At 37.5% G+C, this 23,410-nt stretch overlaps 1 protein-coding gene across 1 annotated transcript in view; it reads right to left on the bottom strand.

Moving 5' to 3' along the window:
- Positions 1-22,141, bottom strand: part of CFAP36 (cilia and flagella associated protein 36) — a 31,452-nt gene extending 9,311 nt beyond the window's left edge. Inside the window, exons 1-4 of the mRNA XM_082743621.1 lie at positions 21,705-22,141; positions 18,848-18,912; positions 18,007-18,108; positions 3,449-3,563 (exon numbers count right to left, since the gene is read on the bottom strand). Coding sequence (XP_082599747.1) covers positions 3,449-3,563; positions 18,007-18,108; positions 18,848-18,912; positions 21,705-21,819 — 397 coding nt within the window. The 5' untranslated portion in view covers positions 21,820-22,141. The remainder of the gene's footprint in view (positions 1-3,448; positions 3,564-18,006; positions 18,109-18,847; positions 18,913-21,704) is intronic.
- Positions 22,142-23,410: the final 1,269 nt, after the last annotated feature.

A 23,410-nucleotide genomic window follows, 5' to 3' on the forward strand; every position in this document is an offset into this window, starting at 1 on the left:
CTTAGTAATTATTTGTATTACCCATTAAAAGTGACCATAATACAGCAATTAAAATTAGTTAATATAAACTATCACCCCCTGTAATCATCTACAGTCTGAGGATAGACCACTGAAATCATTAAGCTCCTAATAATGAAAGCATGCTCTCAGAAGTATCCCTTAAGGATGAAAAGAGTTTCCAAAACAAAATATACAATACTTTGTTAATTTAAACAGCATGTTAATATGCTTCATTCACGCTACAGCAAATGCTGCTGAAAAGGGTCCTGCTTACTACATTGGAAAAAGCACAGTGCTAAGCACTCAGGAGGAATATAAAGATGAAGAAAACAATCTCTGCTCTCGGAGCTTCTATCCAGATATTGGGCCAGTAACTATAAACCAGGGCAGTACCAACTTCAGCCCAATGCAAATTATAATTCATGGCAAGTAATTTTAAGTGTTGGTTGAATTTACTTTATTACCTACATCTTCCTAAGAAGCAGGTAGACTGGTAATCAGTGTTCTATTCATATCTTATTAGTATATTCTCACAACATCAGCAGCATGTGTCTTAATTTTTACCTTCCATTTCTTAATCCACAGATGACTATGGGATTTTCAATCTGCTCTAAATTAAAGTAGCTTTATTATTCTAATCCCCTTGATGTTTAAATACTTTTTTTAATTAAACTTATTTTAAGATACTTGCAGATTCACATGCAGTTGTAAGAAATAATACAGAGAGAGGTTATGCATGCACCTTTTATTCAGTTTTCCCCCAATGGTAACATCTTGAAAAATACAGTGTGGCATCACAGTCAAAGAACTGACTAAAAAATACTGATCAATCTCAAGTGCATTTTTGTACTTTTTCCAGTCAAAAGATACACAATTAGTCTGGTAGTATTTCTGAGGAAATATAAAAGAACTAAGAAAAAAATGATGCAATAGTATGCAGTGCTTCAAAACCATCAAAATAGGGCACCTGGGTGGCTCAGGGGGTTAAGCCGCTGCCTTCGGCTCAGGTCATGATCTCAGGGTCTTGGGATCGAGTCCCGCATCGGGCTCTCTGCTCAGCAGGGAGCCTGCTTCCTCCTCTCTCTCTCTCTGTCTCTCTCTCTCTGCCTGCCTCTCTGCCTACTTGTGATCGCTCTCTGTCAAATAAATAAATAAAATCTTTAAAAAAAGAATCAAAATAATGCTCTGATTTGCATTTCCCCAAATTTCTTTGATAAAATACAACAAAGAATCCAGAGAGCCTTTGAATTATTCTTACTCCCAAGACAATTTTCAAATGGTCTGTAGTTCTGAGTACACTCAACATTGCTCTAAGGTACTAACTCCTTGATCTAACTTAAGCAATGTTCTTAAATGCAAGTATTAAAAATACTATGGCAGAAACAAAGTATTAGATTTTATTTAAAGATAAGCCAACATTCTCACCCTGTGGTTTGATACCAGCACTCTTCTGCATTATTGCCTCATCCTCCCTTGCTAATAGAACCCAGATTTGTTTAATTAACAGGCAGCCAAGTATTTGGAGACTTAGTCCCACTCCAACACAGGAGAGTGACTCATGATAATGGTTTCATTTTCCATGCCAGAGGGTTTAAGAAAAGCATGTGACCCCAATCCTGACCAATAGGACCTGAGGGGGAAGTTTCTGGGGGTTTCCATGCAAGTTTTGTCTTGTTATCAAAAAGAGATGTACAGGAAGAAATATATCCCCTTTCTTCATGAGAAATCATTGAGTCTCATCCAATGGAGCTAGAGGGCAATCAGGAGAGATCCTCAGAAGAAGAGAAGGTAAAGATGGAAAGTGTCAGCGTTCTTAATAATATCACGGAGTTACTAACTTAACCAACATAGACTGTCTTCCTTCTTCCCTTCCTCTGGACTTCTTGTTCTGTGGGGATCGATTCTTACTGCTTAGGACATTTTCACTGAGGCTTTTTCTGCTCACAGCAGCCTGAGGCGATATCCAGCTGATACAAGCTATATGTACTTCTTCCCTTTATATTAAAATCTAAATGAGTTTCCAGTTAAATTCCAAACTGAAAACATATGGCATGCCAATATCAAGTTCACCAGCTCTTATCAAAACTGATCCCCGCAAAACAATTTTAGCTATAACATAAAATAATTATTCGCGCCCTCTAACCCATAGGTCAGAATAGGGCATAATTTCAGGAACATTCAGAGAAAAGGATTTTATAAAGCAAACCATGGTAGAAAGACAGACTGCTTCCCAGACTGACTTACACCAAAGCAACAGCACCGTGTCATCCATCGTTCAGGGTTAGGGTGATGTTATCTCCTACCCACAGACATCGGCTCTCACACCTGCTGTGAAAAGCATTCTAGAATTTTATAGGACAGTTATGGTGGTGCTTGGGCTCTAAGAGATAGTCTCTACTCTCATGATACTAATGAGAGAAGAATCCACAAGGGCCCTGCTTGCCCTACAACAATAGAAGCCTCTTGCTGCATGTTCCAGACCTTTAAAAGCAAACAGTACAATTGAACTATAGCTCTCACGTCTTCAAGAAGCAATTTTAAAACAGGTCCTGCTGCCAAACCGTTAAAGAGTAAATAGGCAAGGTCAAGAATATCAGTGCAGTCTATTGAGCAAAGGAACACAAAGGTATTAAGGTCAGGTTACTACAGCCAGAAATGTGAAAGGTAGTAAGAATCTGGATTGAATCTGGATTGAATCTTATCTACAATAAGAAATACGGTTAGAAACACACATGTATCAAGTCAAGATGTCAAATGTAACTCGAATACACAAGACGGGAACAAAAGCAGGAAAATCAAAGGACAAACTGAAATTAGACAAGAGAGTCAGGGAAGAGAATAACTAAAGAGAGCTATGAGGGCTTTGAGTTCGGTTTTCCTTTCCCTGACAGTAGTGCAGTCATACCTGCCCACTGTCCTAGAACAGTTCTCAGTTTGGTCCCCAAACCAGCAGCATCACCTGGGAGCTTGTTAAAAATGCAAAGCATTCAATCCCACCCCAGACCTACTGAATCAGAAGAGGGAAACAACCGTATATGTTTCAACAGCCCTCCAACAACTCCAAAAGCTCACTAACGCTGCAGAGCCACTGTCTCCTACAAAGGTCCTAACTATCATAAGCCAGACAAAAAAGACTAGTCACCTTCTCTTCACAGTAACTAAAACTGTGACCATTCAAAATACTGAATTTCATAAACAAAATGACTAGGAAGAAAAATCAAGCTCTCTGAGACCTAAAACATCATTAAATCAAATTCTGGTCTGCTTTCTTTGAGATGGCAAACACAAATTGATCAGGAAAGTTTACATTCTTGAATCTCTTCAGTCAGCAAACGTGAAATACATTTATACAAAGCAGCTACATTTAAGACCATAGTACAATCAGAATAGTCAAAATTGCAAAACAAAAACAAAAATTTAGCACTTAGATATAAATTCAACATGTTACCGTTTCTCTCTTGAATTATTCGAATGGCTTGCAGCTGCATTTCAATGTTTTTCTGGACCATCATTGCTTTAAAGATAGTAAAATCTTCTGCTGCCAATACAGGTTGCAAAATGGCCTATGGAAAAGAAATCTGGAAGTTAAATGAAGATTCAAGTTCTACAACTATTTCCACACACTCAGATCATTTCTATGGCAAATCATTTCTATTAATTCAAGAATGCTGTAGTAGTACTTACGGTCAAATGACTCAAAAGTTAAATTTTAAGATTCTACAAGCCTTTAATGTAAGACTCTCCCAACCCCCAGACCTCCAAGAAGCTAAGACTGACAACGGTAATATATTTTCCAAATGAGCCAGTGCTGAGTAACTCTGAAAAATAACACAGAAATTAAGCTTAGTTTTTTTAAGGTTACCACTTCAGTATCTGGATTTATTTTGTGGCCAAAATAACAATATCTATTTGGTTTTATTTCTATCACCTGAAATTTACTGTGAATAATAAATCCTAAGTACAAAATTATCCCTTAATCAATAAAAGTACCAAGTTGAATAAAAGTCAATGCAAAAAAAATAAATAGAGTCTGGAAAATAAGTGTAATGAGATATTAATAATGTGGGAAGACAATTGTCCTATATGTACAAATTTCATGTAAAAGGTAAGTTAGAAATTATGTTGTGAAATCATTTTCTGGAAGAAACAACAAATGTGATAAATTAAGGGGAAAAGTAAAGGTGTCTTCCATGGAGTACCTAAATTAACATTTCCCTAACTACAGGGGGCTATTGCCACTTCCCAAGCTAATCAATAATAAGTAGAATAAGATTTGCAATGGGTGAAAACCCAGGAGAAAACACTCAAATTTAATGCACCAGACTAAAATCTTATTTCAACCTTTCCATGATATTAATGTAAAAGCTGAACACACAAAATCACGCAGAGGCAACCAAGGGTGTGCTATTGTTCACCAGGCAGGCTGCAGCAATAAGTCAGACACATCAACCAAAGCTCCATCAAAGAGGAAGCAAAGAGGAAGGAGCAATCAGCTCCTTCAGCAATCCGCTCACCAGAAAATCACAGTATATAGCAAAGCAAAGCAAAATGCAAGAGCAGCTCTCAGGGGGCACCTGGGTGGCTCAGTCATTAAGCATCTGCCTTGGGCTCAGGCCATGATCCCGGGGTCCTGGGATGGAGTCCCACATCGGACTCCCTGCTCAGTGGGAAGCCTGCTTCTCCCCCTGCCTGTACTTGCTCACTCCCTCCCTGTCTCTCTAATAAATAAATAAAATCTTAAAAATGCATCTCTCTCTGTGACATTTATGAGGAGTCAGCTGTAGAAAAAAGTGATGGAGAGGTTCTTCCCCCTAAAGTCATATGCACTGTTCAAAAGACCCACAGCAGGGACTAGCAGGTAGACTTGACTGTGATTGGCAGCCCAAGGCTCAGTATTGAAACCAGTTGTGGACAGTCTCTGTGATAGATTAGTCATGTCTGCCAAGACAACTTGATGGGATTATGCCCCCACATAACTTTGTTCTGGGGTTTCCTAGACTTCTTATTGGTGATATTAAGGACTTTATCCCCATCAGTAATAAACTCTTTGAGGGCAGTTCTATTAATAGCAGTGTATCAACTGGAGCTTCTAACAGCAAGTCAGAATTAAAGTTACACACATAATGTGTACCTTGAGGCGTCTAAGAAATGCATATTCCTAAATCGTGCCCTAAACATAATCAATCTAAATTTTTAGAGGATGGGTGCCCATGTATCTCCACAGATAATTCTTAAAACATTAAAGCTCGAGAATCATCAACGCATTGGAAGAAAATGAGCCCTTGATATCAAAAGCCATTTCCAGCTTACCCATGTACCAGCTGCGTGACTCTGTGTGACTTTTTTTTTTTTTTTAAGATTTTATTTATTTGACAGGCAGAGATCACAAGTAGGCAGAGAGGCAGGCAGAGAGAGAGGAGAAAGCATTATCCCTGCTGAGCAGAGAGCCCTATGTGGGGCCCGCCCCAGGAACCTGGGATCATGATCTGAGCCAAAAAGAGAGGCTTTCACCCATTGAGCCACCCAGGCGCCCCTGGGCATGTCTTTTAGTTCTCTGAGCTTAAGTTTCTTCATCTGCAAATTGGTACTATAATAACAATAGTAATACAGTGTTTTGTTGAATCTAAACCCCCAAATTAGTAAAATAAGGCTTTACTTCTTGCACCAACTAGAAAAGAAAAAGCCCCGCCAATTAAATTATAACATGTCATTTAGTGTAAAATACATTCTCATTTCAGAGGTATTACAATATGAAAAATTAGCATTTTAGCATGAAAGAAATACAATCATAACTTTCTGGCCGGGTGTTGGAATTAAATAAGATGAGAAGGCACTTTTTAAACTGAAAAGTACCTATAAAGTTATTGTTCTGATCATGTTGAGGCTGGTTAAATATCAAAATGGTGCACTAAACCTGACAACTGTACAGTAGTGAGATTCTTCCAGTTCAAGGAAATGGATAAGAGCTTCTGCTAAAGGCACTTAGAGGAACTAAATACAAGAGTTACTTCAAAAACTGGCAAGTACTTTAAAAACAACAACAGTCTTAAGTATCCATTTAATTAATTGAGATGTCAAGCTACTTTGACAGAAGACTATGAGGTAAAGTAAATATGATAGTATCTACGTTTGAGAAAAGCACATTAACAAAAAATGAACACTGAGTATTTAGGAATCTGACTTACATGAGTGTATAAGACATTCAAATATATTCACACTTAGCTTTAGGTTGCCCTATTATTATCTCTTCTTAAAGTTCATCATACCATAGTTTTGAAAGGTACAAGTGATTTCATGTACTTACAGTATTCCATTAACAGACATAACTACCAAGAGAAAAAGATGAATTCATGATTACAGTTGGAGACTTCAATACCCTCTATCGGTAATGGGCAGATCCAGCAGGCAGAAAATCAGAAAGGACACAACTGAACTGAACAACACCTTCAGTAAACTGGATCAAATTGACATTTCTCCAAAAACAGAAAAATACACATTCCTCTCGGGCACACATGAAAAATTCACCCAAATAGACTACATTCTAGGCCATAAAGCACATCTCGATAAATTTTTTTTAAATTTTATTTATTTATTTGACAGAGAGAGAGGACAAGCAGGCAGAGAGAGAGGAGGAAGCAGGCTCCTTGCTGAGCAGAGAGCCCGATGTGGGGCTCGATCCCAGGACCCTGAGATCATGACCTGAGCCAAAGGCAGTGGCTTAACCCACTGAGCCACCCAGGCGCCCCACATCTCGATAAATTTAAAAGAATAGGAATCATACAAAGTATTCTCTCAGACTGCAAAGGAATTAAACTAGACATCAAGAGCAGAATGATAACTGGAAAAACCTAAAATAATTGGAGGTTAAACAACACACCTCTAAATAATATATGAGTAAAAAAAGTTCAGTCAAAACTTAAATAAGGTGGGGCTTGGGGCACTGACCCCTATGCAGTCCAATAACTGCATATAATTCTTGACTGCCCCAGACTTAAACTACTAATAGCCTACTGATGGCCAGAAGCCTTACCAATTCATAAACACCCCATTAACACATATTGCTTATGTTATATGTATTACTGCTGCATTCTTAACAATAAGCTACAGAACAGAAAATGTTATTATGAAAATCATATGGAGGAACACCTGGGTGGCTCAGTCAGTTAAACGGCTGCCTTTGGCTCGGGTCATTATCCCAGGGTCCTGGAATCTAGTTCCACAACAGGCTCCTTGCTCGGCGGGGAGTCTGCTTCTCTCTCTCCCTCTGCCTTCCACTCTGCCTGCTTGTGTTCACTCACTCTCTCCCTCTCTGTCAAATAAATAAGTAAAATCTTAAAAAAAAAAAAAGAAAGAAAGAAAAAAAATCATATGGAAACTAAAAGGCAAACTCCTGAATGGGAGCAGATATTTGCAAAGGACATATTCAATAAAGAGATAGTATCCAAAATATACAAAGAACTTACACAACACCAAAAAACAAATCATCCAATTAAAAATGGGCAGAAGACATGAACAGACATTTCTCCAAGGACATACGGAGTTGCCAAGAGATCCGGGAAAAGATGCTCAATGTCATTCATCATCAGGAAAACGCAAATCAAAACCACAATGAGCTACCACCATATACCTGTCAGAATGGCTAAAATTAGAACACAAGAAACAACAAGTGTTGGCGAGGATGTAGAGACAAAGGAACGCTCAGGCACAGATGGTGGGAATACAAACTAGTGTATTAAAAATTAAAATAGAAAATTAAAATTAAAAATTAAAAATAGAAATATTATAGGACCCAGTAATCCCACTACTGGGTATTTACTCAAGGGAAAAAAAAAAACACTAATTCAAAAAGATCTAGGTATCACTATGTTCATTGCAGCATTATTTACAATAGACAAATTATGGAAGCAGCCCAAGTACACACTGATAGATGAATGGATAAGGAAGAGGTGGTATATAGCTACAATGGAATATTATTCAGCCATAAAAAATAATGAAATCTTGACATTTGCAGCAACATGGATGGATCTAGAGAATATAATGCTAAGTGAAATAAGCAAGTGAGCTAAAGACAAATACCATATCATCTCACTCATATGTGAAATTTAAGAAACAAAAAAACAAAGGGAAAAAAGAGACAAACCAAAAAACAGATTCTTAACTACAGATAATCAATTGATGGTTACCAGAGGGAGGTGGGTGAGGGGAGAATGAAATAGGTGAAGGGGATTAAGAGTACACTTATCATGATGAGCACTAAGTAATGTATAGAATTGTTGAATCACTATGTTCTACACCTGAAACTAATATAACACTTTATGTTAACTATACTGGAATTAAAATTTTAAAAAGAAAATCATAAGGAAGAGAAAATACATTTATAGTACTGTGCTGTATTTATTTTAAAAATAAATCTGTGTAGAAGTGGACCCACACAGTTCAAACCTGTGTACAAAGGTCAACTGTAGTCTTAAGAGAAATTCCTAAAATATTCCTAACTGAATATACAACATATTGAAATTTTCAGGGTACAGCTAAAGTAGTGTTCAGAGAAAATTTACAGCATTAAAAGCATATATTTAAAAAGAAGAAATATCTAACATCAATAATCTAAGCTTTCACTTCAGGAACTACAAAAAGAATAAATTAGGGGCGCCTAGGTGGCTCAGTGGGTTAAAGCCTTTGCCTTCAGCTTGGGTCATGCAGGGTCCTGGGATGGAGGCCCACATAGAGCTCTCTGCTCAGTATGGAGCCTGCTTCCTCCTCTCTCTCTGCCTACTTCTCTGCCTACATGTGATCTCTGTCTGTCAAATAAATAAATAAAATCTTTTTAAAAAGAAGAAGAAATTAAATCCAAAGTAAGCACAGAAAAAAAAAAAAACAGTAGAAATTAGAGAAGAAATGAATTAAATTTAAAGTAGAAAATCAACAAAACTAAAAGTTGATTCTTCAAAAGTATCAATAAAACTGATAAACCTCTAGCTAGGTTAACTATGAACGAAAGAGAAAAAACATAAATTACTAATATCAGGAATGAAAAAGGGTGCATTACTACAGATGCAAGAGACTTTAAAAGGATAATATAGAAATGTTATTGACAACTCTATGTCCACAAACATCTTAACCTAGACAAAATGGACCACTTCCTTGAAAAACACAATCAGCCAAGCTCACACAAGTAGAAATAGACAATCTGAATAAGGTAATAGAGAGACAGGAATACTCTAACTCCATCTTTAAAAAAGAAGGAACCAATAATTAATAACCTTCCAAAACAGAAAGCTCCAGGCGTAGCTGGGTCCCCCGGTAAATTCTACCAAATATTTAATGAAGAAATTACACAATTCTCCATAAAATAAAAAAAGATCAAACTTTGAAGAAAAGTTATAGATTCATATTATTTCTCAAAATAATAATAATCACATATTTATTTGTAGAAGTTAAATAGCATAACCTACAGAACTAATATAAAAGCCTTTCTATTGATTCAAATTATTAAGGAGAAAAAAAGTATGACTTTAAAATCCACTTTCCCTGCTACACATAACTTATTCAGTGTCCATGCTATTGTCCCACCAGCCCTCCCTGAATGATTCAGGGTAGGATTTACATGTATTTGAACATGCATATGAAAATTTGCCCTTAGATAAGAATCCTCAAAAAAAAAAAAAAAAATCACCAATTCCTCACAATCTCTTCCTAAAAATAGAAGCAGAGAATACTCCCTAACTTATTTTATGTAGCCAACATTACACTGATACCAAAATCAGACAAAAATGCTACAAGAAAGAATAGTATTTCTCATGAACACAGATAGAAAAATACTCAACAAAATACTAGTAGATTAAATCCCAACAATTATACACCATGACCAAGAGGGATTTATTCTAGTTATGCAAGTTGGTTCAACACCCAAAAATTAATTAATGTAATTCATTAATCACATGAAAAGTCTAAAAAAGAAAGATCACACTGTCATATCAATAGATGCAGAAGAGCATTTGACAAAATCCAACATTCATTCATGATAATACTTTCAGCAAATGAGGAATAGAGAGGAATTTCCTTGACCTGATAAAGAACATCTATAAAAAACTGACAACTGACATTATACTTAATGGTGAGAAAATAGATGCTTTCCCTTTAAGATCAGAAACGAGTTCCCTCCCACCACTCCCATTCCCCATTATACTGAAGTCCTAGCTAATGCAATAAGAAAAGGAAATTAAGGGTACAAAGATTAGGAAGAAAGAAATAAAAAACAGTTTTTCTTCACAGATGATAGGACTGTCTGTAGATAATCCTAAAGAATCAGTTTATCTTTTTTTTTTTTAGATTTTTTTTTATTTATTTGACAGACAGAGATCACAAGTAGGCACAGAGAGGCAGGCTGATAGAGAAAGGGGGAAGCAGGCTCCTTGCTGAGCAGAGAGCCTGATGTGGGGCTCGATCCCAGGACCCTGAGTTCATGACCTGAGTCAAAGGCAGAGGCCTTAACCCACTGAGCCACCCAGGCGCTCCCAAAGAATCAGTTTAAAGAAATTAAATAAAGAAATAAAGAAATCAAATAAAGAACTAGTAAGTAATTCTAGCAAGTCTGCAGAATATAAGGTTACTATACAAGTTTTCCTATATACCTGCAATGAGTAATGGGAAAATGAAATACAAAACACAATACAATTTACATTAACTCCGCAATAAAAAAAAGTACTTAGGAATAAATCTAACAAAAACCACAGAAGATCTATATGCAGAAAACTTAAAAACTCTGATGAAAGATATCAAAGGGATTATAAATCAATGGAGATATTCTTTGTTCATAGATAAAAAGACTCCACACTGTTAACATGTCAGTTCTTCCTAATTTGATCTGTGGTTTATGCAACCCAAACAGAATCCAGCAAATTATTTTGTAGACAGCAACAAACTGAATTTAAAATTTAAATGAAAAGTCCAAAGTCCCAGAATAGCCACATAATATTGAAAAAGAAAAAAGTCAAAGGACTGACACTATCTGATTTCAAGACTTACTATAAACTACAATAATCAAGACACTGTGATATGGGTGAAAGAGTAGACAAATAAATTAATGGAACAGAAAGAGCCTGAAAATAGACCAACACAAACACAATCAACTGATCTTTGACAAAAAAAAAAAGGCAATCCAATGGAGAAAGGATAATCTTTCCAGCAAATGGTGCTACAAGAACTAGAAATCTACATGCCAAAAAAAAGAAAAGAAACTAAATATTGACTTTACACCTTTCACAAAAATTAACTCAAAGTGGAACATAGAGTTAAATGTAAAAAACAAAAACATAAAACTTCTAGAAGATAGCATAAAGAAAATCTAGATAACCCTGAGTTTGGCAATGACTTCTGAAGATACAACAGCAAAAGTATAATCCATGAAAGAAAACTGATAAATCACATACTTCGTTAAAATAAAATAAAAAGGGGTGCCTGGGTGGCTCAGTGGGTTAAAGCCTCTGCCTTCGGCTCAGGTCATGATCCTAGAGTCCTGGGATGGAGCCCCAAATCAGGCTCTCTGCTCATCGGGGAGCCTGCTTCCCCCTTTCTCTATGCCTGCCTCTCTGCCTACTTGTGATCTCTGTCTGTCAAATGAATAAATAAAATCTTTTTAAAAAATAAATAAATAAATAATTTAAATAAATAAAATAAAACACTTCCACTTGGTGAAAGACACTGTTAGAGAAAGAAAAGACAAGCCACAGAAGAAAATTTTGTGAAATATTTGCAAAACACATACCTGATAAAGGAGACTTGCATCAAAAATTGTATACAAAGAACTCTTAAACTCAACTACTAGAAAACAACTCAATTTTAAAATGGGCAAAAGTGGGACGCCTGGGTGGCTCAGTGGGTTAAGCCGCTGCCTTCGGCTCAGGTCATGATCCCAGCGTCCTGGGATCGAGTCCCACATTGGGCTCCTTGCTTGGCAGGGAGCCTGCTTCTCCCTCTGCCTCTGTCTGCCATTCTGTCTGCCTGTGCTCGCTCTCTCTCCCTCTCTCTCTGACAAATAAATAAATAAAATATTAAAAAAATAATAATAAAATAAAATGGGCAAAAGTAAGCCATTATAAACCTAATTAGAATGCCTAAAATGCAAAAAACTGACTATATGAAGTGCTGCTGAAGATGTGCAGCAACAGGAACTCCCATTCACTGCTGGTAAAAATTCTAAATGGTACAACTACTTTAGAAGAGACTTTGGAAATTTCTTACAAAGCTAAACTTAATCTTACTGTATAAACCAGCAATCTTGCTCCTAGGTTTTATTTGCCCAAATGAATTGAAAACTTTGTCCACATAAATATGAATATTTGTAGCAGCCTTTTCATAATTACCGAAGACTGGAACACACCAAAATGTTCTTCAAAAGGTAGACTGATAAACTGTGGTACATCCATATAAAAGAATGTTATTCGGCAATAAAAAGAAACGAACTATCAAACAACAAATAAAATGAAAGAACCTTAATTTCATACTGCTTAGCAAAAGAAGCCAGTCTGAAAAGGTATATGCTGCATGATCCCAATTATATGATATTCTGAAAAAGGCAAACGAGAGAGCCTGTAAAACGCAGTGGTTGCCAGGAGCAAGGATGGAAAGGATAAAGATGTAGGATACAGGGGACTTTTAAGACAGTAAAAGTATTGGGGTGCCTGGGTGGCTCAGTGGGTTAAAGCCTCTGCCTTCGGCTCGGGTCATGATCCCAGTGTCCTGGCTCTCTGTTCAGCAGGGATCCTGCTTCCTCCTCTCTCTCTCTGCCTGCCTCTCTGACTACTTGTAATCTCTGCCTGTCAAATAAATAAAATCTTATTAAAAAAAAAAAAGACAGTGAAAGTATTTTGTAAGATACCATAATGGTGGATATGTGACACTGTGTATTTGGCAAAATCCACAAAACTGCAGAACACAAAGAGTAAACTTAATGTCAACCTCGGACATTAGTTAAAATAATAATGATGATGATGATGTTTCTTTCTTTTTTTTTTAATTTTATTTATTTATTTGACAGAGATCTCAAGGAGGCAGAGAGGCAGGCAGAGAGAGAGAGGAGGAAGCAGGCTCCCTGCTGAGCAGAAAGCCCGATGCAGGGCTTGATCCCAGGACCCTGAGATCATGACCTGAGCCGAAGGCAGAGGCTTAACCCACTGAGCCACCCAGGCGCCCCGATGATGATGTTTCAATGCTGCCTCCTCAATTTTAACAAATATACCATACTAATGAAAGATGTTAGTAATAAGGGACATTGTACTATCTGCTTAATTTTCTGTAAACCTAAAACTGCTCTAAAAAATAAATCCTATTAGGACGCCTATGGGGCTCAGTCGGTTAAGTGTTGGACTCTTGATTTCAGCTCAAGTCATGATCTCAGGATGGTGAAATGGAGATCTGCATAGAGCCCTGGGTCAGGCTCCGGCTCAGCGTGAAGCCTGCTTGAGATTCCTCTGCCCCTTCCCCCTGCTCTTGCGCTCCCTTTCTCTCTCTCCAATAAAGAAATAAAATCTTAAAAAAAAAAGAAAAGAAAATCTTTAAAAAACTTTTAAAACCTATTAATTTTTAAAATCTTACTAGTACTCACACAAAATATTGTTAATTATCCTGTGTGTATTTTTATTTTTTATTTTTTTTAAAGATTTTATTTAGTTATTTGACAGAGATCACAAGTAGGCAGAGAGGCAGGCAGAGAGAGAGGGAGGAAGCAGGCTCTCTGCTGAGCAGAGAGCTCCATGCGGGGCTCAATTCCAGGACCCTGAGACCATGACCCAAGCTTATGGCAGAGGCTTTAACCCACTGAGCCACCCAGGCACCCCTATCCTGTGTGTATTTTTAGAAAATGAACGTTATACCACATATGTAATCTTTTCAATGATCCAAGTTATTGGAAAAACATCATAATTTTGCCAAATTACTACCATAACACAAATGTTTCTGAAAGTGTTAATTTTTATGTTCTAAAAGTCAAAGCAAATCAAGTATGAAAAGCAAAAAATACTGTTCGTCTCTTACCGTATAGCAGTCTTTTGCAATACAGTGCATAGAAATCAATGATGAACTTTACCCTCAACAAAAAATCACAAGGAAGTCATAACGAAGGAAGTCATTTTTGCCTACTTCGGTTGGAAACCACCACAAAATTACAAAATTCAACTAAGGTGACTGAAATAGTAAATATCTCAGTAGTTATTATAATATCATATTTTCTGAACAGTTAATTCATGAGCATGTTTTAAGAAATCACAGATTCAACAGAAAAACATGCTCTCACAGGTTTTTTGTTGTTGTTGTCTTAAACCAGAGTTCTTCTTCTGATACACTCGCTACTCCTGCTGACTTCAATAAACAGAGTATGGCAGGAGCAGTGGCCTAGGCATAATGATGACCAAACAGGAGAAAAGAATTTTGCTAATGGGCTTCAGCAGTATAATGCAATGGGAGCTGGTTTAAACAATCAAAACCAAACCAAAACAAAATAAAAATTACCTACTCAATAACTAAGACAAGCAACTCGTTTCTTGAGTTAATTCGTAGGCACCCTACAGTGGCATAATGGACTCAGCATTCTGATCTTTCTGTATAAAGACTACATTATTAGGGCACCTGGGTGGCTCAGTGGTTAAAGCCTCTGCCTTCAGCTCCAGTCATGATCCCAGGGTCCTAGGATCGAGCCCCGCATCAGGCTCTCTGTCCAGCAGGGAGCCTGCTTCCTCCTATCTCTGTCTCTGCCTACCTGCCTACTTGTCTGTCAAATAAATAAAATTAAAAAAAAAAAAACTACATTATTGCTGCAAAGTAGTAAATAAAATAGCTTTAAACTGTTTTTCTGGTAATGGGGATAGCCTTGTGCTGATTTAAATCATGTTGCTATTCAGTATTCGATGCTAAGTGTTTGCTCCAGAAGAGAATACAGCTAACTAGTCCACATGGGGATTGAACCAATGACCCTGGCCTAATTAGCACACTGCTAATCAACCACCAAAATAGCTAGTATTAATTAGGAGGTGTTTCCATTTATAGACCACCTTATAAATGTCAATTATTGTGCTAAAGGCTTTATGATCATTATCTCTTAAATTATGCAAAAACTTTTCAAAGTAGATACTATCCAGATTTTACAGATGTGGAAACAGAATCAGAATGGATAAGAAAGGAAAACAGCACAATAAACTTACAGCTAGTAAATGAAAGATCTAGGACTCAAATCTAGGTCTGTCTGTATCAAAAGGCTTGCCTCCTTGTACATGGCAAGACCATATTACCAATCAACTCCAAATAAATCAAAAGGTACTGCATTGCAGAACAAAAGAGAAAGATGTGTTACTCTTGATCTGAAAACAGTATTTTAAAATTCTGAACATCTTCATTCAATTTAATGTTATTCAAATAATGGGGGTGCCTGGGAGGCTCAGTGAGTTAAACCTCTGCTTTAGACTCAGGTCATGATCTCAGGGTCCTGGGATCGAGCCCCGCATTGCGCTCTCTGCTCAGTGGGGAACCTGTCCCCCCGCCACTGTCTGCCTCTCTGACTACTTGTGATCTCTCTCTCTCTGTCGAGTAAATAAATAAAATCTTTAATTAAAAAAAATAAAGTTATCTGAATAATGAAAACAAAAGGTGGATATGTCTGCTATTAGCATGAACATCTTTATTCACAAAGTAATTCAGGCTCATTCATAATGACTTAATTGAGAGGTTGACAAATATTCACCAATGTAGAAAACATTCCTGAAAAACAAATATCAACATCTTAAAATACTGTTTTCAGATCAAGAGTAACACATCTTTCTCTTTTGTTCTGCAATGCAGTACCTTTTGATTTATTTGGAGTTGATTGGTAATATGGTCTTGCCATGTACAAGGAGGCAAGCCTTTTGATACAGACAGACCTAGATTTGAGTCCTAGATCTTTCATTTACTAGCTGTAAGTTTATTGTGCTGTTTTCCTAGTAGTTAATAATTTTCAAATTATTCCTGCCCACCTAAAAAGGAGAGGAAAATAAATCCTATTATTACTCCTTAAACTAAATTTATGGTACATAAAAAATAAAAGCTATTGGTGAACTTTAAAACAACTTTTGCTTTATAGCATTATTAATGAATAAAACAAGATACTTATTTACATTAGTTGGGGCATACCAATAATATTTAAACATTTTTTCAAAATGTCGTGTTATATTAAAGATGTTCTATCTCTAGAATCAGAGATGATTGCAAAATAAGAAAACTTGTATAATAGAGAAGTATAGTAGGAAGCACTGGATTAAACAGTAGTCAAAGCACCCTCTTCTAGGCCATGATAAAAAGTAATTTAAGTTAAGAAACATTTATTAAGAACTACCTACTACTAACTAGGTTCACATCTATGAGATGAGACATCGGGAATACAAAGATACTAAAAACATCTCAAAGGATTTATAATCTAGTAAGGCAAACAGACTTCTAAGAAACTATAATTTGGGGCAGAGTACCAAAAATGTGAAAATGTCCAGTGAGATAGAATGAGTGCTGGTCCACCCTAGCATACCAGAGATTGAGAAAATTGCCACAAGAAGTAACATTTTAGCAAGGCCCTCATGATAAGAAGGATTTATCTGGTAAGGAAAAAATACTGGGGTGGGGAGGTGAGGGCCAAACATTCCAGGGTTAGCAAATCCAGATGCATGGATGCTTACAAGATCAAGTGGCCTGGAATAACAATAGTACATAACATATCAGGGAACTACAGCAGGAGGAGACTGAAAATCTAATTTAGGGTCACATCACAGACAATCCTCACTATCATCAGGCTAAGGAATTACAGTTTATTTAGAGAAGATGGAAAGCTAAAGCAACTTGTTGAGAAGGCTTCTGAGCAAGGGCTTACAGTTGGGAGTGCCTGGGCTGGTATGGTATCCTGCACTACTACTTACTTAGCAGTGGACTTTGCACTAGTCACTTAACATAGCTGTGCGTTAGGTTTTTCACTTCTAAGCGGAAATAAAACAGTGCCAAAATCTTAAGGGGCAGCAGGAAGGTTAAATGACATAATACGCGTCAAGTGTCTAAAACAGCAGCTAACATGAGCCCTCAGTAAATATGTTACAAATACACATAATATCTATTTCAAATCAGCACTGCAGAACTAATGAGACAATAAAAGTAGTTCCAGGGGTGCCTAGGTAGATCAGTTAACTGTCAGACTCTTGGTTTCGCTTCAGGTCATGGGTTATGAGATGGAGGCCCGTGTCTGGCTCCATGCTCAACACAAAGTCTACTTGGGATTCTCTCTCCTCCTCCCTCTGCCCCTGGCCCCTGTATTCTCTCTCTCTTTCTCCTTCTCTCTTCCTCTCTCTCTCCCTCAAAATAAACAAATAAATAGATCTCTACAAAATCTACACAATTTTAAAAATAAAAATAGCTCCAAGGGAAGGAAGCCCCAGGAACTGTGCACTATAAAACTGCTAAGATTAAAAAAGAGGCAACTGATAAACTGTCAGAGATCTATATAAATACAACAGTAATACATAAATAAAACAATAGAACAGTGTATATAAATAAAAACTGTGATCTATCCTAGTTCTGCAGTCGAAAAGTTCCTTTTTAACTGCATTAACTGCATTAGTTCATTCATGTCTCAATTTTTTTTTTTTTTTTTTTTTTTTTAAGAGACAGAGAGAGAGGGGAGAGGGAGCAAGAGAAAGAATTCCAAGCAGGCTTCAGGCCCAGCAGGGAGCCCCACACAGGGCTTGATCCCATGACCCTGAGATGATGACAAAAGCTGAAATCACGAATGGGAACGCTTAACCAACTGACCCACCCGGTGCCCCACAAATTATCATTTCTTAAGGTAATTATAAAAAGAACCCACATGTGATGAATTAGCTTTTTACTCATACAATGTCTAAAATAGTATCCTTCGACAAACAAATATAGCAAATTTAAGTGAAACGCTGGGCATTTTTATTAAAACTATATGTTAGCAGAATGACACAAAAGCAGAACCTGTGATGTACGGGTCTTTGCAAGAGGAGAAGTGCATGCTTCTTGAAACTGATCTTCATTAATTCCAATTTCTTTGAGGTAACTTTCTAACAGCTTTTCAACCTAAAAAGAGAAAGTGTAACTTTTCCAATTTACATAGAAAAATCCGAATGACAGTTTTCATGTTAAGTGTCAAGTTTAAAAAGGATAATCAAATGTTTGCTTGCAATTATTAATCTACATAAAATTATACTATATGGCAATGACAATGTCTTTCACCAAAAAACCCCACAAACAATGGAAAGTTAAAATTTCTGCAGAGAATCAAATGAAATTTTATTTCCTCTACTTGAAATAACTGGTCAGGGTCATGACAGTCAATGGGGTACGACTCTTCCGCTACTCAGAGGCATTTTTTAAAAATTACAAGACAACCATGGCAAATAACTAACACTTATCTAGACGAATCAGCAGATTATGAATAAAACTTAAAGATTAGATGCAAGATCCCTTAAAATAGTTGTCCTAAATTCATTTCTTAGATTCTAGAGTAGAAGAGATAAGAAGTCAAAAGGATGAAATGCTCAGAGATGCCTTAGGGCCTGATGGAACTAGTAGTACTATTAGGGTAGACTGGATTTTTTATTTTTTATTTTTTTAAGGAGGCTCTATTCCCAATATGGGGCTTGAACTCACAATCCCAAGGTTAAGAGTCACATGCTCTATAGCAGAGCCAGCCAGGTGTACCAAGAATGGATTTTTTTAATTAAAGAATTTTAAAATGGAAAAAGTCCATGTTTTTAATTTAGAAAAGCTAAAATTATTTTAATTACTTTTAATAATCAATGGAAAAAATACTCACTAGTTCTTTGTATTCCTGGTGAATCTCTGTATAGGTCAATTTGCTTTCTTCTTCATCATCAAAAACTAAATTTAAAAGAAAAATATTACTGTATAGTGTACAAAATCAAATCATTTCATTAATGCAAATATAAAAGTGCACTCATTACATCTTACAATAGAATTCTCATTCTTATAACCTAGCTCTTCAGCTTTGAATTCTTGAATTAAAAAAACTCTATGTGCATATATATACATGATATATACATATATGTATATTTGTAATAATATGTTATATGTATAGCATATAACAGTGTTAACTATAAACAAGTTTCATGTTTGTTTATAGTTTCATATGTAAGAAAAACACTAATTTGCTACTTTCAATAATAAAAGGTAACAATTTATAAACCTTTAATGTAATATTATTAATAGTTTTTAAACATTAATTCCTTTTACAACAGGCTCCAGATTATGTTATCATAATTTGCTGATATAAATTTTACTGTAAGTGACTAGGCCATTTTTGCTCTATATAAATCAGTAATGAAATTAAAATAAATAAAACCAAAACAAATGTTTACTCAATGATCATATGTATGAAACAATGCGGATTAGAAAGATACATATTCCATCAAGAAATGATAATTAATTAGGGAAACAGGCCAAATTCATGAATTGTTAACAATAAACTTTTAAAAATTCCCCCTAAATGACCCAAAATGCAAACTAACTTCTTTAATTTTCTACTTAAAGCTCTTCAATGACTGTTCTTTGACTGACTGTTCTTTGACTAAATAATAAATGCAAAATCCTCAGAAGGCCAGACAAAAATTCCAAGTCTCATCTCTTGTCATCCAAAACCCAAACTTTGCACTCTTAACATACATCAGTACTTGGAATATCACCATACATAATACACACCGTGCTTCAAACTCCTGTACATTTGCTCAGGTGTTCCTAGAGTTTTCTGTCTTTACCCAGTCCTCTTCTCCCAACTATTCTTCATGACACATGCAAATGGCACATTGTCTAAGACTTGCCACCCACTCTCAACTCCTGGGCTGGTTAGATCCCTTCCTCTGAACTCAAAATAGAGCCACATGCCCTCCTTTATTATAACACCTGCCAATTCAGATTTAAATTCCATTTACCTGCCTCTCTTCCATACTAAATCATAAACTTCTCAGCCACAAGGATTTTGTTTCATTCCTATTTCTATCCCCAGCTTCTGGCCCACATACACTCAATAAATGCTTATTGAAATAAATGCTGATATCACAGGTTGTACAAAACTAATCTTTAAAGACTAGCACACTAACAACCTAAAGTCACTTTAACACTTATTTCAAGTTGCAATGGGATGTTACTTCCACCTCTACTGGCATCTGCTCTGTGTAACACTGGGCATACACACAATACAGCAATAATTTAAACTGTTTCTAGTTAGTTCTAAAATCAAATTACTACATTACATGTGTATAAAGTTGAGGATTACTGCTTCCCTGTGCTACACAGTCAGATGTATTACTACTGAGATGCAACCACTTTTGACATTTGGGGATTAAAAAAGGCAATGCTTTAATTTTTTTTTTTTTTTTCATTTTAGCATTTAGTCTCAGAGGGGTAAATAGAATGAAAGAGTGACATAATTCTTTTTTTCTCCCAAAGGAGGTCAGAATTCCACATGCTTCATCTGGCTCAGAATTCTAAATTCTTAAAAAGCTCACAAATAAAAATTATTTTAAACTTCTTTAGAAATTACACATAAAAACAATACTTAAATACTATCTGGATTTTTATTATGGCATAATTTTGATTATGGTAATGAAAAGATTCAGTGGTCAAACTAAAGTTTATCTTTACCAAATTCATGGACCCTTAGGGTTGAAAGGACTCTCAAAAGCCCAAGGGGGCGGGGGAGGCTCATCCAGGATAACCATTTGATGGTTATCTCCATTAAGTTGCTGTCAAATCCATTTAAACACTGCTACCCTCTGGGGAACTCATTACCTTCTGAGATAGGCTAACTTAACTGGGATACATTCTGCTATAGCACACTTCCTTCATAGAAATTTGTCTGTGGCTTGAACGCATTAACTCTAGCTCTATGCTACTGAAGCTTACAAGTCTAAACCCTCCAACATAAGGCAGATGTTCAAATGATTGAGAGATATTGCTACCCTACAAGTCCTGCCTGCTAAACACCAATGGTATCGTTGGGCATTCATTCATATGACATGGTTTCTAGCTCCTTTTCCATACCTGGGCTCCAGTTTGTCTCGGAGAACTGAACGCAGAATCTAAGCGTGAATGATCAGGACCCAGAGGTCCTTTGCCCTCACAGGGAATGTTAGGCCACCTTTATATACCTTAGTTGTTACAAGATACGCCCCCTCCCCATTTTTGGTATATCCGAGAGTGGAGAGTAAAGGCAAACATGCCACTGGGTCGCCAGCTCTGGGCTGCTGGAGTAACAGCGTGCGCTCCCTTTGCGGTTAACTGTTAGATCAGGAAGGAACACTAGGCAAACTCATCTCTCTCCTCCCCAGTCTCTGCGGAAATTGTTGAAGCCCACCCAAACAGGGCACCTGCCCAAGGAAGAAACGTGCAGGGTAAGGTGAGAGACCCAACATAGGATGGAAATCTAATGATTTTCGGATGTGTGCTTGGGCCCAAAGAAAGGGGAGTCCCTGTCTTCAGTTCCATGAAGGAAGACACTGACGCAGTGACAGCAATACCTCCAACAAACCAGCTCTGAACCCGGCGGACAGGGGTAAGACCTGAGAGATGAGAGATGGTTCGTGGTGACCACCTTCTGCCGATCGCTGGCGAGAGAGAGGCGAGAAAGAATGGTCGGTTCGGGATCTGGTTTTTACCTTCACATTTCTGCTCCACAAAGTCCAAGATGGGGATGGACCAGTCCGGGCCTCGCAGGAACCCAGCGATGCTCTCCACCACCCATTCCACCTCATCCTCTTCTTCCGCAGCCATCCCGCTCCGCGGGACGCCGCGGAACCCTAGGCCAGACCCCCAGAGCCTGCGTAAGGCCCTTGGGCCGTAGGGGGCCGAGAAAGAATGGGAGAAGAAAGAGTGGTCCCCGCAGTAGCCCTGGTACCGGGACGAAGCCTACAAACCAGTAACGTAAAATGGTCGCTATGGCAACACGCGCAGCCTCCCAGGACAGCCTCCCGGAAGTGAAGCCTGCTTGGCCGGAGCCTGCGATCTCAGAGAGACTCATTTGAAGAACGTTTCCGATTGGCTGGAAAAGGACCGTACCTAATCAAAAGATAGCCTTCCGCCCATTGGCCCGGAGTTGCTAGGGCGGAGAGCAAAAGTGTAGTCATTGGCTGGAGGCCCTAGCAGGACTCGACGTTTCTTCTTCCAAGCAGTGCGTGCGAGCCAGGAAATGGCGCAGTGAGGTACGTGGGATGACGGGTCTTACCTCTGTGAGGGCTGCAAGAGCTTCGGTTCGCGGTTGTATACCCTCCATTTCAGTGCCAACCATTTTCAAACCCACTGGCCCAATAACTTTTGCAATAAAGGGGTTGTTTGAAAATACAAAGCCGAGCTTTGCTGATCGGCTCTCTCTTTCTATCTCATAGTTCCAGGCGGGTCTTTAACCTTTCATGGGTAGATAGAAAAAACCAGAATTAGGAGATTTTCAAGAGCAAAATCGAATTCAATGTTCATTTAAATAATTGTTTAAATTTTATGTAACCCAAATCTTACGTCAGACAGCACCAACTCAAATTTTTAAATTAGGATCCACTGTGGAGTGGGTCTTCAAAGGTCATTGCCAAGGTCTTCTGTGTCCCTAAATCTCTTTCAACAACAGCCTTATATGTTGTTACAGTAAGTTTTCAAGATCCAATTAACTGTTTCAATTTATGAATGAGGCAGCATCCCATCTGGCAAGTAGAGGAGAGCCCCAAAGGGCCAGGAAAGGAAAGGTTTTTTTTTTTTTTTTTTTTTTTTAAAGATTTTATTTATTTATTTGACAGAGAGAAATTACAAGTACACTGAGAGGCAGGCAGAGAGAGAGAGAGAAGGAAGCAGGCTCCCTGCTGAGCAGAAAGCCCGATGCGGGACTCGATCCTAGGACCCTGAGATCATGACCTGAGCCGAAGGCAGCGGCTTAACCCACTGAGCCACCCAGGCGCCCCGGAAAGGAAAGGTTTTTAAAGACTTTTTAAAGGTGTGGGAAAAAGGAAATTGAAAGAATCCATTGTTTGAGGCAAGGTCACCCTCCTGAGGGGGACAAAAAGGGTGTATCAGTAAGTTTCCTAATGCTGACCGAGAAAACCCCATGTTGACTGGTTAGAGGTTATATTTCTAGGCCAAAATGACAGGTTGGCTTTTTTTAAGTGTTGGTTTACTGGTTCCGGGCCTTAACCTAAGTGACACCATTTTAGGCCTGTGGTTTTCTTTTTAGCAATATATTTATATAAATGAGATCATATTATATGTGTAACCACAGAACTTTTTTCACTATGAGGTCACTTTTCGTGTGAAAATATAGAACTCCTTTTTTGCAACTGCATAGTATTCTATGAACTACCATTTAGCCTATTTTTACTTTGCA

The sequence above is a fragment of the Mustela nivalis genome (genome assembly GCF_964662115.1).
Source record: "Mustela nivalis genome assembly, chromosome: 8".
NCBI lineage: Eukaryota > Metazoa > Chordata > Mammalia > Carnivora > Mustelidae > Mustela > Mustela nivalis.